The sequence below is a fragment of the Ptychodera flava genome, chromosome 13 (assembly GCF_041260155.1).
Source record: "Ptychodera flava strain L36383 chromosome 13, AS_Pfla_20210202, whole genome shotgun sequence".
Taxonomy (NCBI): Eukaryota; Metazoa; Hemichordata; class Enteropneusta; family Ptychoderidae; genus Ptychodera; species Ptychodera flava.
In genome coordinates this window covers 24,931,415-24,946,446 of record NC_091940.1, presented here as the reverse complement: position 1 = coordinate 24,946,446, position 15,032 = coordinate 24,931,415, and the positions used below count along the sequence as shown (strand labels likewise).

At 38.5% G+C, this 15,032-nt stretch overlaps 1 protein-coding gene across 2 annotated transcripts in view; it reads left to right on the top strand.

The window, feature by feature from the left end:
* LOC139147938 (uncharacterized) overlaps positions 1-15,032 on the top strand; it is an 83,339-nt gene that overhangs the window by 58,448 nt on the left and 9,859 nt on the right. For both annotated transcript variants that reach the window (XM_070719174.1, XM_070719173.1), the window contains exons 4-6: positions 8,764-8,976; positions 9,697-13,325; positions 14,415-14,616. In XM_070719174.1, coding sequence (XP_070575275.1) covers positions 8,764-8,976; positions 9,697-13,325; positions 14,415-14,616 — 4,044 coding nt within the window. The remainder of the gene's footprint in view (positions 1-8,763; positions 8,977-9,696; positions 13,326-14,414; positions 14,617-15,032) is intronic.

Genomic DNA, 15,032 nt, shown 5'->3' with positions numbered 1-15,032 from the left:
TGACAATGCATATGTAAATTTTGTGCTAATTTTGTTATACACACATCAGTCGGTAGCATCAGAAAAGCACCCACACTCACAGGATAGTCTTTTTTATGCATTTTTATTTAAACATGGCTTAAGTGCGTCATATATTACGTGTATATCTTCATGACAAAATTTTTCCAGTTCTCTTTGGAGTCACAGTTCAAACCAACTGCCTTTCTGGAACCCACTGTTGCTACATGTAGCTTGGTAACACTCAGAGTCGGCATCGCATGCCTGCAAACAAAATTGACAGATACGCTATGTTGACTTTTAAATTCAGTATTGTAAAACTAATCATGGATTTTGAAACTAATCAACTGCAACTGTTTCCCAAAGCCAGTTGAACCAATCTATTCAAGTTGCATGACACACACGGCTTCAACGTTATGTAGATGAACATAGATCTCTGAAAATGGCTCACTTGGACATGCAACAACAATACCATACCTTTTCCATCCAATGTTTGCTTCAACCAATCATACAATTGCAGCAACTTCTGATCGTAGCTACTTTTCCTGACCTTCAGATCCTTACCACTACCAGACAACGGCAATGATGGCAGTTGTCTATGCTTTGACTTCGGGCCCATTGGCAAAGATGCGCAACACCAAGCATTTCGTTGAGTTCACTCCGCATCCTTTGTATAAAGTGAATGTCATGTGAACGAACAAATGGCAGCTGAACACACTTCGTAATATTAGAAATATCCTCCTATTATTATTTCACACCACATTTAACCACTTATTCTTTCCTTTGCATTATGGTAAAATCAGTTCACACTAGTGGGCAAGTGACCCTGGGGCCCCATGATGGCCGAGACTTAAACATCGGTGAATCAGGAAAGGAAATAATAAATCAACTATCCCAAATCTGAAGTTTTCTCTTGTAACAACTGAGAGGTACGGTAGTACGTGTTGCAGAACTTTATTTACCTCTATTAAATACTCAGTTTTTTAACGCCTACTTCTAAAGTCTTTTGATCAAAAACTTCTGAGAAGTAGCTGACGTCCATTAGCACTATGGCCGGCCCATTCATTCTCCTTGGCAAAGACAAGCACAACAACATTGAGTGCTTTGCACCCTACACCCAAGCCACATCGTGTAAAATACCAAAAGGAACAATATAAAAGGGGCAAAGTCTCACATTTAACACATTTTTAGCGATGGAATAAGCCCTTTAATTATCAGGCATGCCATGTTACTTCCCTTCTTTTCAGTTACATGAAAACCGTTTTACACTCAATATTAAAGGGAAACCTAAGTCCAGCGACATTGACCGTTTATCCCTTCCAAAATCACCCTTGAATAAAATGCAGCTCAAATTTGCAACATAATTGCACGCGCCGACGACTACGGAGCGACGAAAAGAGACATTGAAGTAGACGACATTTATGGAAATGAGCTCGGAATTCCATGGGCGCGAAAGGGCTCATGGGAGGAGCGTGCGTGACGTCATCGGCGATACAGACGATTGTAGCTTGCAGCTGAAGGAGTTCTGTAAACAGTTCAGCGCGTTGTAAGACGACTATGGAGAGTTCGGACAGCGATATTTCTGACATCGAGTAATATTTTTCCCCGACTGAAATCAAACCATACTAATTTGAACCAAGATATCATGAAAGCATCTCCACACATCGTTCATATTTGGTTGTTTGCGTTTTGTGTATGATTCCACGAAGGGAGTCACTGTGCTTGTACAGACCCCGAACTGAATTGGAGACACTGAGTGACCCTGCGATCCTTCAACGCTACGTTTCTAAAACATAGTTTTTCTTTACCAGTCGCTTAAAATTAATTTTTGGTTCGTGAATGATACGGAAGGATTGACTGATTGTATGTGTTACCATAGACCCTCGAGGGTCTATGGTGTTACCATGTAAGTCGAGCTTGGCCAGATCTTTAACCCTTTCACCGCCATGGTTTGTCCCAAATCCATTGTTTTCTATGGTAAAGTTGGACCTGTATACAGGGAACTGGGGGTGAAAGGGTTAGGTTGCGAAATCTCCGATATGTATCGGAAAATATTTATTCGCGATTCGACAAATCTATAGTGTCGTCTATTTTTCGAAGTTCGTTTCGAACTTAGGAAGTCGGGCTTACTCAGATCTACAAAGTGATGAAATCTCCGATATAGTGGATATTTGCCCGCTTTTTAAAAAAGACAGTATCGTCTATTGTTGTAAAGAATGTATTTCATACAAGACCAGCCAAAACTCCCGATGATGTCCGATATGTCCTCTGTTCAAGTCCCGATCGATCGCCAAGTAAAAATGTATTACCTGTACAGAATGTAATTCGTGCAAGGCCCTCCCAAACTGCACGGTGATATCCGATCGGCCCTCTCGACGAAGTCCCGATAGTAGTGTATGAAAGTTCGTGTGGACATTTAATGAACAAATGCTTTGCATGTAAAACATGTATTTCGTGCATGAATAAATCTAATAATGTAAAACATACAGTATTCTTGACTACCGGCCATGGATGCTATTTTTGAACTTACAGTCGGACAGAGGTAGTCGGATCTGTTAGGTGGTGAAATCTCCGATATACATCGGACATTTACCCTCAATTTGACAATGTATCGTCTAGTATCAGAGTTAAAGTCCTAAGTCGCCGATATTTATCGGATAAATACCTTATTTCGCAGACCCGGCGTGCCGACACCACACAGTGCAAGTAAATCTAGTGACAGTTTTCGGACAGGGTAGTGAATTTCGCTCAAAGCCGTTTCATAAATGACGAAACACTGCGAAATCTTATACCATATCCTTCGAAACTTATTGCGCTTATCCTCAAACTGTTAACAGACGGAAGTGTTATTTAGGGGTCAAAGTTGCCAAATTGTTGACTCCATGTTGAGTGCGTAGTAATTGGACTGCTATCGCAGTAATCGGACGTCGTATTTCGAATGTGATTATAGGGCTAAATATTGATATTTTGAAACTTCAAACCCCCGATTTTCAATTTCGATGTGTTTAGAAAACTGTTTGTAAAAATATGTGATAAATTAGTTACGTCTAATCCATGGACGACGCAACTATAAGCTTATTTCGACGTGTATGGCGCTTAAATATCGGACATGGGCTGTCTCTGTGTGTTGCGTTCGACACCTTGTATCGAACGGTGTGGCTAAGTTTGTAGCCCGAAATAGCTTCTACCGAAAAAATATCCGAAACGGGACAACAGCGTCACTTGACTTAATATACTGTCACATGACTTGTAAAACACTATCAATACAGAGCGAAGTGAGTACAACGAACAGCATGTCATTAAATGTCCGAAACCGAGGTCGTCCGAAAACAGCCACACTGAATCGTCTGCATTAGCCTAGGAGTCCCGGCGCAATTGATATTTATCGGGTAAATATAATATCGGCGATTTGTCAGACCCGCCGTGCCGAGACACAATAGGCGAGAAGTCATTCCAGTATATCTTGTTATATCAATATTACCAGATATAGTCCCGAAATTGCCTATATTTATTGGGTATATATCGGCGATTTCGCAGACCCGGGCTGTCGCGATAAGAGACGCTTTGTGTAGTTTCCGTCTTCGGATTTTAGAGTCCCGAAATCGCCAATATTAATATTTATCTGGTTAAAACCGGCGATAGTATAGGCTGACTCAGCATGTCAAGATACGAACCGCATTGTGTAGTATAGTCTTGTATCGGTATCAGAATCCCGAAATCCCTTATAAAACAATCATCATGAAAGAAGTAGAACATAACTTTTTATCTTTTAAAGATTTTAAAACTCGCCCGACTTTCTTTTAGCCACTGTCTTCGAAAAAGCTTTCTGTGGGACGACGATAAAAGCTGACTCAGTTTGTTCTTCCTTGAGTGATTTTTGCACTCAAGTGAACAACAGTAATCATTTTTTATGCTACTGAGCATAAAAGAGTCGTAACGTGCAGAACTGCACTGCTGCAGTCACAGACTCCAATGCTTTGGTAGCTGTTACACACGTTCGTGTATCGCCGATGACGTCACGCACGCTCCTCCCATGAGCCCTTTCGCGCCCATGGAATTCCGAGCTCATTTCCATAAATGTCGTCTACTTCAATGTCTCTTTTTCGTCGCTCCGTAGTCGTCGGCGCGTGCAATTATGTTGCAAATTTGAGCTGCATTTTATTCAAGGGTGATTTTGGAAGGGATAAACGGTCAATGTCGCTGGACTTAGGTTCCCTTTAAGCTCACTGTACAATGAAAATAACAAAATCGCCGCCGAGAAACAAAAGGCCTCTGGCCATATCAAAAGGATATTGGCAGATATGAAACAGGATCAGCAGGAAAAATAAAGGTTCTGGCAAAAAAAAATAAAGGATCGGGGCCTGATCCTCTTAAACGGCCTGGGGAGAACTCTAGTATGACACATTTTACAGTATTAATGATAAGGAATGTACAATGTAAAGCTCTATAACTTAGGATGTATGGTATATTCCATAGTTAATTTAGTTGTGTTTCTTGTTAAGCATTTGTTTTGTTAAGGGCAAAACTTATGAAAATTTTTACAGGGCTTCCAAGTCATGTTTCAAGGCTCCCCATCGAATATCAATGTAAGGCCATTTGGAAAAAAGAAATGATCATAGGTTTCCCACATTGCTTATCCATTACCCAAACCTCAGCAAATCACTGAGAACTGACAACTGCATGTGTGTAAATGTCTCTTGTTATTTTCTGTAGCCAGATTTTCACCAGGACAAAAATTCATATGTCAATAATAATTTAGGCTGTTTTACCAAAAGTTAAAGTTATTGCCTCTCTTGTATTATCAGTACCGTGACTTGTATTTTTAGTTCGTACCAGGACTTGTATTTTTAGTACCGGGACTCGTAAATACATATTCTGTAGTTGTACAGTCCACTTTTTTTTAAGGGCAATCGTGGCTGTTCCATACTATTTATAGTTCTTACGATGCAGTCATTAAAATCACAAATTCAGTTAAGTGAAACTCACTGTGATATAAATTACAAACGACCTCAAAAGAGGGATAAAACTGCAGCAGTTGAAAATGAATACAGTAAAATATTGGCCAACCAGCGAGAGCTAAAAGACTTGTTAAAAGGCAGAGGATAAAAAGTGCAACAAGATAAAACAAATACAGTAAAATACCGACCGACCAGCGGGAAATAAAACACTTGCAAATCACAGAGAATAAAAACGCAGACGTTTCGGGTCCAACCCTTCGTCAGTACTAAAACTCACTAGTCCGACTCTACCTGCCATAACGAACAGGCCACAATTTTTAAACTTGGAACATTGACACCAGCCGGAATGAATACATATTTTAATGCATTTGACCGGTCTCTTGTTGATTGGCTGTTTTAATTTTTTGTGTTTCCACGTTTTCCTAGCGAGTTTTAGTACTGACGAAGGGTTGCATATGAAACGTCTGCGTTTTAAGCTCATATTTGGTGTGTATATAAATACCAAAAAGAGCTTATATGGTGAGTCGGTGGCGTCTGTATATCTGTATGTATGTATGTGTGGATGTATGTCCGTCACATGCAAAAGCTCCCAAACCGCCGCACCTACCATCACAGTATTTGGTGTACAGGTAGACCTAGGGATTGAGATGTAACGTTGTTCAAATGAACATGTCAGTGTCAAAAATATGCAAATGAGGTAAGAAAAAGGGGAAATCCTGCAAATGTGCATGAGTGGTGACATTAACTGAAACAGCCCACACATCTGAGTTTGAGATTCTGTAATTTCTAGCATACCGTATTTGTAAGCAGTGTACCTATTATGTGTAGGAGTGGTGGCAGTGACTGAAACAGGCTACTCCACTGACCTTGAGTCATTTCCTGTCATTGTTCATGGACTGATACATATTGGCAGACCTGAACCCATGAAGGACTGTGTTGAAACATTCCTCTGCTAAGCCTGTTCCTAAAGTTGAGCTCTAGCTCCTTAAGTTTCAGACCTTATTTACTTTTGTCATTCTTGTTTTTCTGGTTTAAATATTTGGCCAATTTTTTACTCTATTCACTGTGATATATACCAGTAGTTGCACTATTGATTATTAACAAGATAACATTTTTAAATAAGTTAAAGCTCTGCTTGTTGTTAACTGTGTAATTCAACACTACAGAGGCCTTACAATGAGCTCTGTCAAATAGGTAGTTGACTAATCCTGTGTTATCAAAAGAACAGCCTTTTTTGAAATTACATGAGGCAAGCATTAAGTACCGGTACTGTCAGCACATGTCGACTGATACAGTTCCCTGATTTACATTCAAAAAATAAATTTAAAATGACAAACTGTATATCGATATGCTAGATAAGATATGTGATTAGGTAGGAAAATGTTTAAAAAGAACAAAAGAAGAAATCACCATTTGAATATTTTCCCAGTTCCTCAAACATTCTTTCATTTCTTGGCCGTATTCCACTAGAATCCTGAACACAGATTTATTTTAAATTTTGGTATTTTTTTGATTCAGAATAATAATAGAGTTGTAAATAGTGTAGAACTCTGTGGAATAGAACAGAATATGAGTCTCTGGTACCCACTTAAATTCTGATACCATGACCAAGACAGTTAGTTTCATATGAAGTTGCTATTCGAAAAGCTGCCAGAGTATATCCATTGTCACACATACATTGCAGAACAGAGCCCTCTAGGCTTTTTTACTAGATAATTCAGGTAACTGCACTGGAAACCTGATTGCATGAGTCATACTGTGACTGTCGTTTCCTATTGCATGCAGCATGTTAGGAAGTAATGAAATTCAAACCTTTTTCCTCATAACAAGTATGGAACTCTGACACTGACTCTAACACTTATTGATGATAACAGAAAGTGTTAGCTTGGTCACTCAAACTGAATTAGCATTGCAGTTCTGTTCAGAATTATTGTTCTACCCAGTACAGGTATTTGAAAATTTAGAGAAATAAACCAGAACGTTCACAGGCTATAGACAGACTACTTCACTCATTTAATTAATTCTTTGTTACTTTGTGTTATTGTAAGCCGGTACATTTTATCAGCACCAGCTACTTGTATGGCCAGGTTCCCATTGAGTATCAGCGCAATCATTTAAGGGAACAGCAGGCATGTCACATCAGATCTACAAACCATACCAATACTCAAAAAATTCGGAAAAATATAGAAAGGTGACTTAGGACAATACTGAGAGGTTATTTGCATTACCACTAAATTAGTTTGCATTCTTGCATTAGTTGGGATATATTTAAAATTCAACATTTTACCAGAACAATTAGACAAATTTTACCTGAAAATAAATACCACTTGCATTTTAGTACAGAATATAATCAATTTGTACTATAATAGCGTGTTCAGATACAGTGGTTGATTTCATACCAATAAAACAATATGAGGTGTAGGGTCATGTACAAGTAGTGAAAGTGCTATTAAGATCTCTGTGATATGATTTGTATCATGAAAAGTGGAAGTATTGCATTTAAATTACAAACTCAGATTTTCTCTGCTGTAAGGTTTTTCTAATTTTGTAATTTGATAACATGGTACTATTATCTACTTGCTGTACAAGCTCAATCATTCTTTGGCTGAGGGGGAAGATTGATGAACTGTTCAAAGAAGATGCAGCTTAAGGTTCCAAGACAAGAAATTGTTCATTTCAATCTAACAATTTTCTGGTGGCTATTAAGCTCAGCCCCGCCCTAAATTATACATTTTCTGAAAGCCTAGATATAGGGGAACAATTTGGTAATCATAGTGTCACCATTGTTTACATAACTATCACTTGACAGGTAATTTGCATAACCTTTCAAAAATCTGTTTTCCCTATGTTTTGTCTCAATACTTAAAAATATCTGATTCAAACTTGCTTGAATACAAGCTGTCACAACGCTCTTCTAAAGTGTGTCACAGATTTTTTATATCTTGCTGAAGTTTTTTTAGCACAATTTTAAAGAAATTAACTAGGGTTAAATTCACTGCCTTGGAAGTTTTTCTGGCATAAAAATTGTTTTTAAGAAGGTTTAAAAAATTCTGAGACACTTTTAAAGATCCCTGGGACAGCTTCCACTCACACAAATTTCAGCCATATATCTCAAAGCATTGAAACAAAAGATAGGGAAAACCGATTTTTGAAAGGTTATGCAAATTACCTATCACGTGATACTTATGTAAACAATGGTGACACTATGGTAACAAAAATGTTCCCCTATATCTAGGCTTTTGGAAAATACATAATTTATGGGGGTTCTGAGCTTATTAACCAATAGAGAATCGTTAGCTTTGAAAGGTCGATTTCTCGTCTTGGAACCTTAAACTTATATTTCTGTTTAGGTCAGCTACGAGTTTCCTACCCATTACAGCCAAAGGAAGTAAATTTATGTACTGTATTCTGATTCATTACAATTACACATTTATCTGCTTTGTATGATATTTCATTGTGATGGAAATGTCAAAAGTTAAGTTCATATCACACAACAGTGTTTTTATGTTGTTTGTGATTATGCTGTTGCTGTGTTAAGGACACTGACTGAATGATGTTCCATGATAAATATCAGTTGAGATTTATACATTTGAGTTACTGTGTAACAGTGACGTTGTAATCCGATCACATTTTTGACATCTTAACTTACTTACAACCAAGAGTAAGGAGTAGAGAGAAGGAGATCACATTTTATATGAATTGTTAAATGTCTTTGTTATTATCATCATATCTGTAAGGTACAACTCAAACCTAAAACTTTATCTTAGACCAAAATGGTACTGATTATTCTCAATTCTGTTTTGTGTAGAATAAGAAAGAGATGGCAAAACTCAACCAACAGCAGAAAAAGTTCAGACAGTTTATCATGAAGCTGTTAATGAATGATAGAGACAGAAAGAATTACCTTGCGGAGGAAATGAAGACAGAGTATGGACCAGCATTCATGCAATCCTTACAGCATTTGGTGAGAAGTTACCTGGAGAGGATGGAAAGGTACCTACCCAAGACAGCTGTTGAGCAGGTAGGGTTTCTGGGAAGTGCAAAATCTTAAAACTGGATTGACTCTGAAGCATTTTTGTCTCCTGTAGTCTTGTTTCTGTGCTTGTTAAAAAGTCAACTGCTCATCAGACTACTTTGTGCATCATTCTGCCTTCAAGCAGAGGGAGATTAGTACTCTGGTGGTTGTTCTTTTTTATATTGCTATTTGCTAATAAAATTGAAGAACACTAATTTGTAACTTAAACTGTGGTTCACACTGCACAGTTGCTGTGCCTGCTATTCGCTTGCTGGTATGTGTTCGTAGGGAGGATGAACTAATATAGGATACCAGAGACGCACGTACTGAACATCATAAAAACACTGATCACCCAATCTTCCCAGAAGATTTGGACATTGCAAGATATTTACATTGGGACTGCACAACATTTGTGTGTGAATCACTTCTGTATGGTTGTGACTTGTAGTAGAATACATAAGTAAGGAAGTATTGTGTATCAAAGAGTGTTAGCAGTGTGCTAATTAAAGTGATCTGTGCTGTGGGGCTGCTATTTTGCTAGAATCAAAGACTTCACTATTCCTGATGGTCATGTAAACCAGATAATGATATGCAATTGTGTGATACATCTGTACGCAGAACAACGGAGCTGGGCAGGAGGACACCAGAAGGTACTTCAGTGCTTTGCTCAAACCTGAATGTCATATCTCAGAAATGCGCGAGAGTGAACTTGTTCTTTCTTTGTAGTTTCTTTCAAGAGATCCAGACTCAAGTATTTCAACTGAAGCTACTTCAAGTCAGTCTTCAGCGGTCAGGAAATTAGTGACATTACTTGATTCCGGACCTCCGTCTCAAGAGGCTCTTGTTGATCTGCTCCAAGAAATTGTGAAAAGTGATAACTCCTCAAGGTATAATCTTGAAAGTGGGACATCTGATAGTGGTGAGGATAGCATTCAACTGGGTGATGGCAGCAACAATGTGTTTAGAAGAAGTAAGAGATTGGCCAACAACTGCCAACAAAATAAAGAGGTTGCTTCTAAAGGTAATGACAGTAAAAGCAGCAGCAAATGTAGAAGCACTCCCAATAAAACATCAATGCTTGGAACTGAGCCATTAATCATACCAGTAGATATTTCTAAAAGGACATGTGTTGCAAAGTCAAAGCCACTTGAATTTCAGCAAACGAGGAAAGCTTATGGGAAAGATTTTGAATGTCAAAGTGGACATTCTGCTGAAGTGTCTTCCATGACATTGAGGAGTAAAAGTTCTGACAGTTCTGAAAGTGAAAGGCTTCTTGCAAATATGAAAAGGACACGCAGAGTAGAACATGTCCCCGGTGTACAAAACTTGTCAAGTTCCAGTGAAATGTTTGCAAGTTCAAGTGAGGGTGTCACAGAGAGTGATAACAAACATGAAGAGCAAAGGATTGAAAAATCAAAACAAGAACATGAGAAAATAAGTTCTCATAATAACACCTTTCTTCCAAGTCAAGCAGAGCAGACAATATCTGAAAAAGATATTGTGGCCATCCCAGAGAGTCCAGTGAGTGATGAGGTGTCATTGAACAAGTGCCTTGACAGCGATGAGGAGGTTATCTTTAACATTAAAGAAAATAGTCACCTCACAAGTTCACAAACTTCTGAACATTTCATTAGAAATTCTGATGAAGCCTTTCTCAGTTCTCAGTCTGGAAAGGAAGCAGATATTGAAAGCCTCAGTGAATCTGAAATAGGCTCAGAATCTGCACCCAGAAGGAAGCGGAAGAGGCTCAGTGCAACCAATGAACCTACTAGGAAAAGCCGCAGGATAATGGAATGTAAAGAAGACCAAGAGAGTGTTGATGCCAGGGAAAGTGCAGATCCCCTTGATAACACAAGAGTTGGATCACATCAGAGTGAGCATGTCATTAGCACTTCCTCTTCCCCGGCAGAGGCTGTACAGGTTGAATCACAATCTGCTGTTAGCCATTTGGATGGAAAAAATGAGTGTGAAATGAATGAGTCACTCGAAAAGGAAACTGAAGATAACAGCTCTCCTGAAAATGACCATCTTCTAAATGATGTCACTGCAAGCACTGTCAAAGGAGCAGCTATGCGTGACATTCAAGAGCCTATGGAGGAAGAAGCAATGGACACACATGAAACAGACATTAGTAATGATGAGACAATGTTTGTACCTCTTGAGGAACCTGAAATATATGCAAGGCTACCTCTTGACCAGACAGACTCTGAGAATAGCAGTCTGGTAGAAATACTTCCTCAAAAACCTTCCCAGGAAAAAGAAGATTTAAGTGTCAAAGACAACATGCAATCACAAAGAAGAGATTTTGATCGTACAAAAACGCAGGTAGCCACAAGTAGTAAATCAAGAGTAGGACTGCCTTGGTTGGATTTGTTGCCATGCCATGATAGTGAGGAGGATTTTCAGCCAATGCATGGTAGAAGAAGTACTGCCAGCAAGTCAACTGTTGAGAAAACAAACTCTTCTGTTAGCACTAAGGCTATGAAGGAGAGACATGCTTATCAAGGGGATGGCAATACAAGACATGTTACAAAGGAAAACAGTGGTATGACACTGGTTGTTAACCAGGTGCAAGGGCTGTCAGATGAACTTAACACAGAATCACCATCTTCAAATGATGCAAACCTCTCTTCCTTGCATTGTGTAGCTAAAATCTCTGTTGTTGGGGAATCAAATGATCTTCATAATGATAGTCAGGAGCATGTAGTCTCAGAAAGGAAATCAAGCCAGGATGTTGGTAGTAATTTTACCTCTCCCCCACAAGATATGCAGCAAGATAAACTGCCAGTTATGGAAACCCCTGGAATTCTTCCATTTCCCAAGGTACTACCTCATCTCAATATGTGCTCTATGCCATCGCAAGAGGAGAGATATTGTGAAAACAGTGATAGTTCCCTCAACTTTTCTCCCCAACATCATAGTCAGGACTTCTATGAATATAGGGATGAATGGGTCGGAGCAAAAAATAAGATGCAATCTCAAAATGAAAAAGGCAAATCTGAAAGCAAACTTGATCAAGCGAGGACTTCTCACAAGCCCACTGATACTGAACAGAAGTGTCAGTTCACCACAGCCTCCAAGCGAGGTCTGTGGTGCAAAAATCTCCAGAGAGAGGAGGTAGATATGGCTGTTGCCTTTAGTTCTAACTCCAACCCACCTGCGGAGCAGACAAATTTACATACTACAAGCAGTCAAGACCTTTGCTCTGATGGAGGTGTCAGTACTGAGAGACAAACCAATGAAACTTGTGTCTCTTCTCAAAATGAGGATGTTAATGCTGGTAACAAAACATATCAGTTGTCACCACGATTAGCATCAACTGCTGAAACCTTGGGAGAAGATGCTGCAGCTGAGCCGTGTACTCCTAATAGATTTAGAGCATCCCTATCACCAAAGTTGCATTTACGTACTCTAGACAGTTCAAGTATCCTTGACTCATCGTCACCTTTCAGAACACCTCCAGAGTCTCCAACAGAATTGCCCATGGTAGCAGTTGATGATGAAATAAAAGGCATAAATGACAGAAAGGATAAGCAAAGCCTTATTCCTTTGCAGGAAGGACAGTTTAGATCACAATTGTCTCCAAAACTCCAAAGTCCAAAATCTCCAAAGAAATCTCCAAGGTGCAACAGTCTGTTATTTGACTTCTACAAGAAGAAGGCTGCAGAGTCTTCAGTAAAGAAGCATCTAGATAGACAAGGAATTCCTTATGCAGACTCTGAACCACTGTCCAAGAAATCTCTACTTATGTCAGCACTATCAGCAGAGCCTCAAAAAGATACAAAAAGGGTTGACAATGATATGCTGAGTTTAGTCCAAGATTCCAGTATTTGTACTCTTGAGAAAGAGACCACAGATCAGACAAGTTATATCAGGACAAAGGAAGCTGTTGGTGATGTACAGGCAATGCTGCCAAGCCCAAATCAGAAACAATCTATCCCAGTAATACAGCCAGTAGCTGCAAATACAGAGTCTTCAAAGGCATCACTATGCCCTACCTCAGCATCTCATCCAAAGGCAGTAGATCCAGGCAAGTCTGTCGATCTAAATTCAAATAAGAACATTAAAAAGGTTCATTTCATGAATTGTGTCAGACTTTGTAAGATGTCCACGAAAGCCAGAGAAAATGTTGAAAAGATTCGTTATAGAAATTCTCTTAAGAGACAATTGAGAGAAACAACAGAAAAGAAGAGAAACTCATGGAACTACCTCAACTTAAAACTTGTCGCGAGGTTGCATATAACCAGGATACCGAAAGATGCACTTACCGGAAATGTACCAGTCAAAAATGGAGACGGTTTAGTATATGTTTCCAAAAGAAGTGCTGAGGCCTTTTCCAAAGGATACACACTCAGGTAAAGAATGATTCTTTGTATGCTGTGTTGAAGCGTAGTATTGTAGCTGGTTTTCTTTTTTATTAGCTCTGCTAGGCTGACTTTCCATTGTCTCATCTGTCCATAATCCATAAACAATCGTCTTCTCCTCTAAAACCGCAAATCTGATTGTTTTGTATATGCAGTTCACTTCGGGTGACCTCACTTGAGTTTGTTCAAATTGTGGTGGAACTTGCATATTTATATTTTTGGTGCATTTTTGCTGTTTTTGGTAAACACTTCTTCTTTTGTGAAACAATTTGGTAAACAATCTTAAAAAATCTTCAAAATTAGAGGTGAGATAGCTTTGATATTAGGTATAATAGGTCCCTAGGGATGACCTATTTCAGCTTTGTTCAAATTGCAGAAATATGCAAATATGTATTTTTAAGGCAATTTTTGCCATTTTTGGTCAAAAATGTATTTCAACAAAACAACTTGTTTGACAGCTCTGATATCTGGTATATAGGTTCATAGGGATGAGCAAAATGTGATATATTTAAATAATATGGGACAGTTTTTGCAATTTTTGGTCAAAAAATGTGTTCCTCAAAAACTACTCATCTAATATAGCTTTGATATTTGGTCAACAGGTTCCTACAGGGTAACTTAATGTGATAAATAGAATTGATGATGAAATCTGCAATTTTGTATTGTTAGGGCAATTTTACATCAAAAAATTTGTTTTGCGAAAACTACTCATCTGATAGCTTTGATACTTGAAATACAGGTTCCCAGGGGTTACCTTAATATGATAAATTGAAATTATGATGAGATTGCAATTTTATATTTTAGGGGCAATTTTTGCCATATGTGGTCAAAAAAATTGTTTCTCAAAAACTTCTCAGCTCAAATCAAAATGGGAGCACAGTGTCATTGACACTGCTTTTAGTTTAATCTATGCTTCCTTGGCATACAAATTTGAAGCACAATCATCAAATTTGAGCGTAACAGTACCCGCACCCATAATATTCAATTTGTGATTGTACAGGTCAGATTCATGTACTGATGAAGCCCTAAGCAAGAATGTTACAATTGTGTAAAATGTTCTCTTCATTGAACATTTCGTAGATTATTTCCTGATGAAGTCAAGCAAACGAAGAAAAAGAAAAAGGAAGAGAGTATCACTGACTCTGCTAAAGATGCGTCCAAGAACTCTCATTTCAGGCAGATGTTATTACCATCCAGTCCGTCAAGTCTTCCATTGTCATCCTCCTACACAAACTCACAAGTGAGAGTGTTGCTGACAAATTTGCACTCACATCAAGGCCAAGTTAGTAAACGTTATACTTACATATAGTAGTAGTGAGAAAGGCTACTTTTAACTCATTAGTGCTATAGTGGGGTATTCCCTAGACTTCTTAGCTCTTTATGGTTTATTACCATGCATGATCATCAGTAAAGACTTTGACAGTGATTTTAACTCCGCTGTCAGCAATGTGGAGCTTATACGATAGAATGACTATCTATGGTTGTTCTTCACCAATTTAAGATGTCTTCTCTTAAATACACTGATCAGGAAATGTTCTTCTTTAATTACCAAGTCTCCGGGAAACTGCTTACCTAAATTTGTTCAACTGATGATAAAGTGAACATGATTTTTATGAAAACATCTTCTCTGATACTGCTGGTCCAGTAGTTTTCAAACTTTACATGAAGCCCACGCAGATTGTCCTAACATGGTTTTCT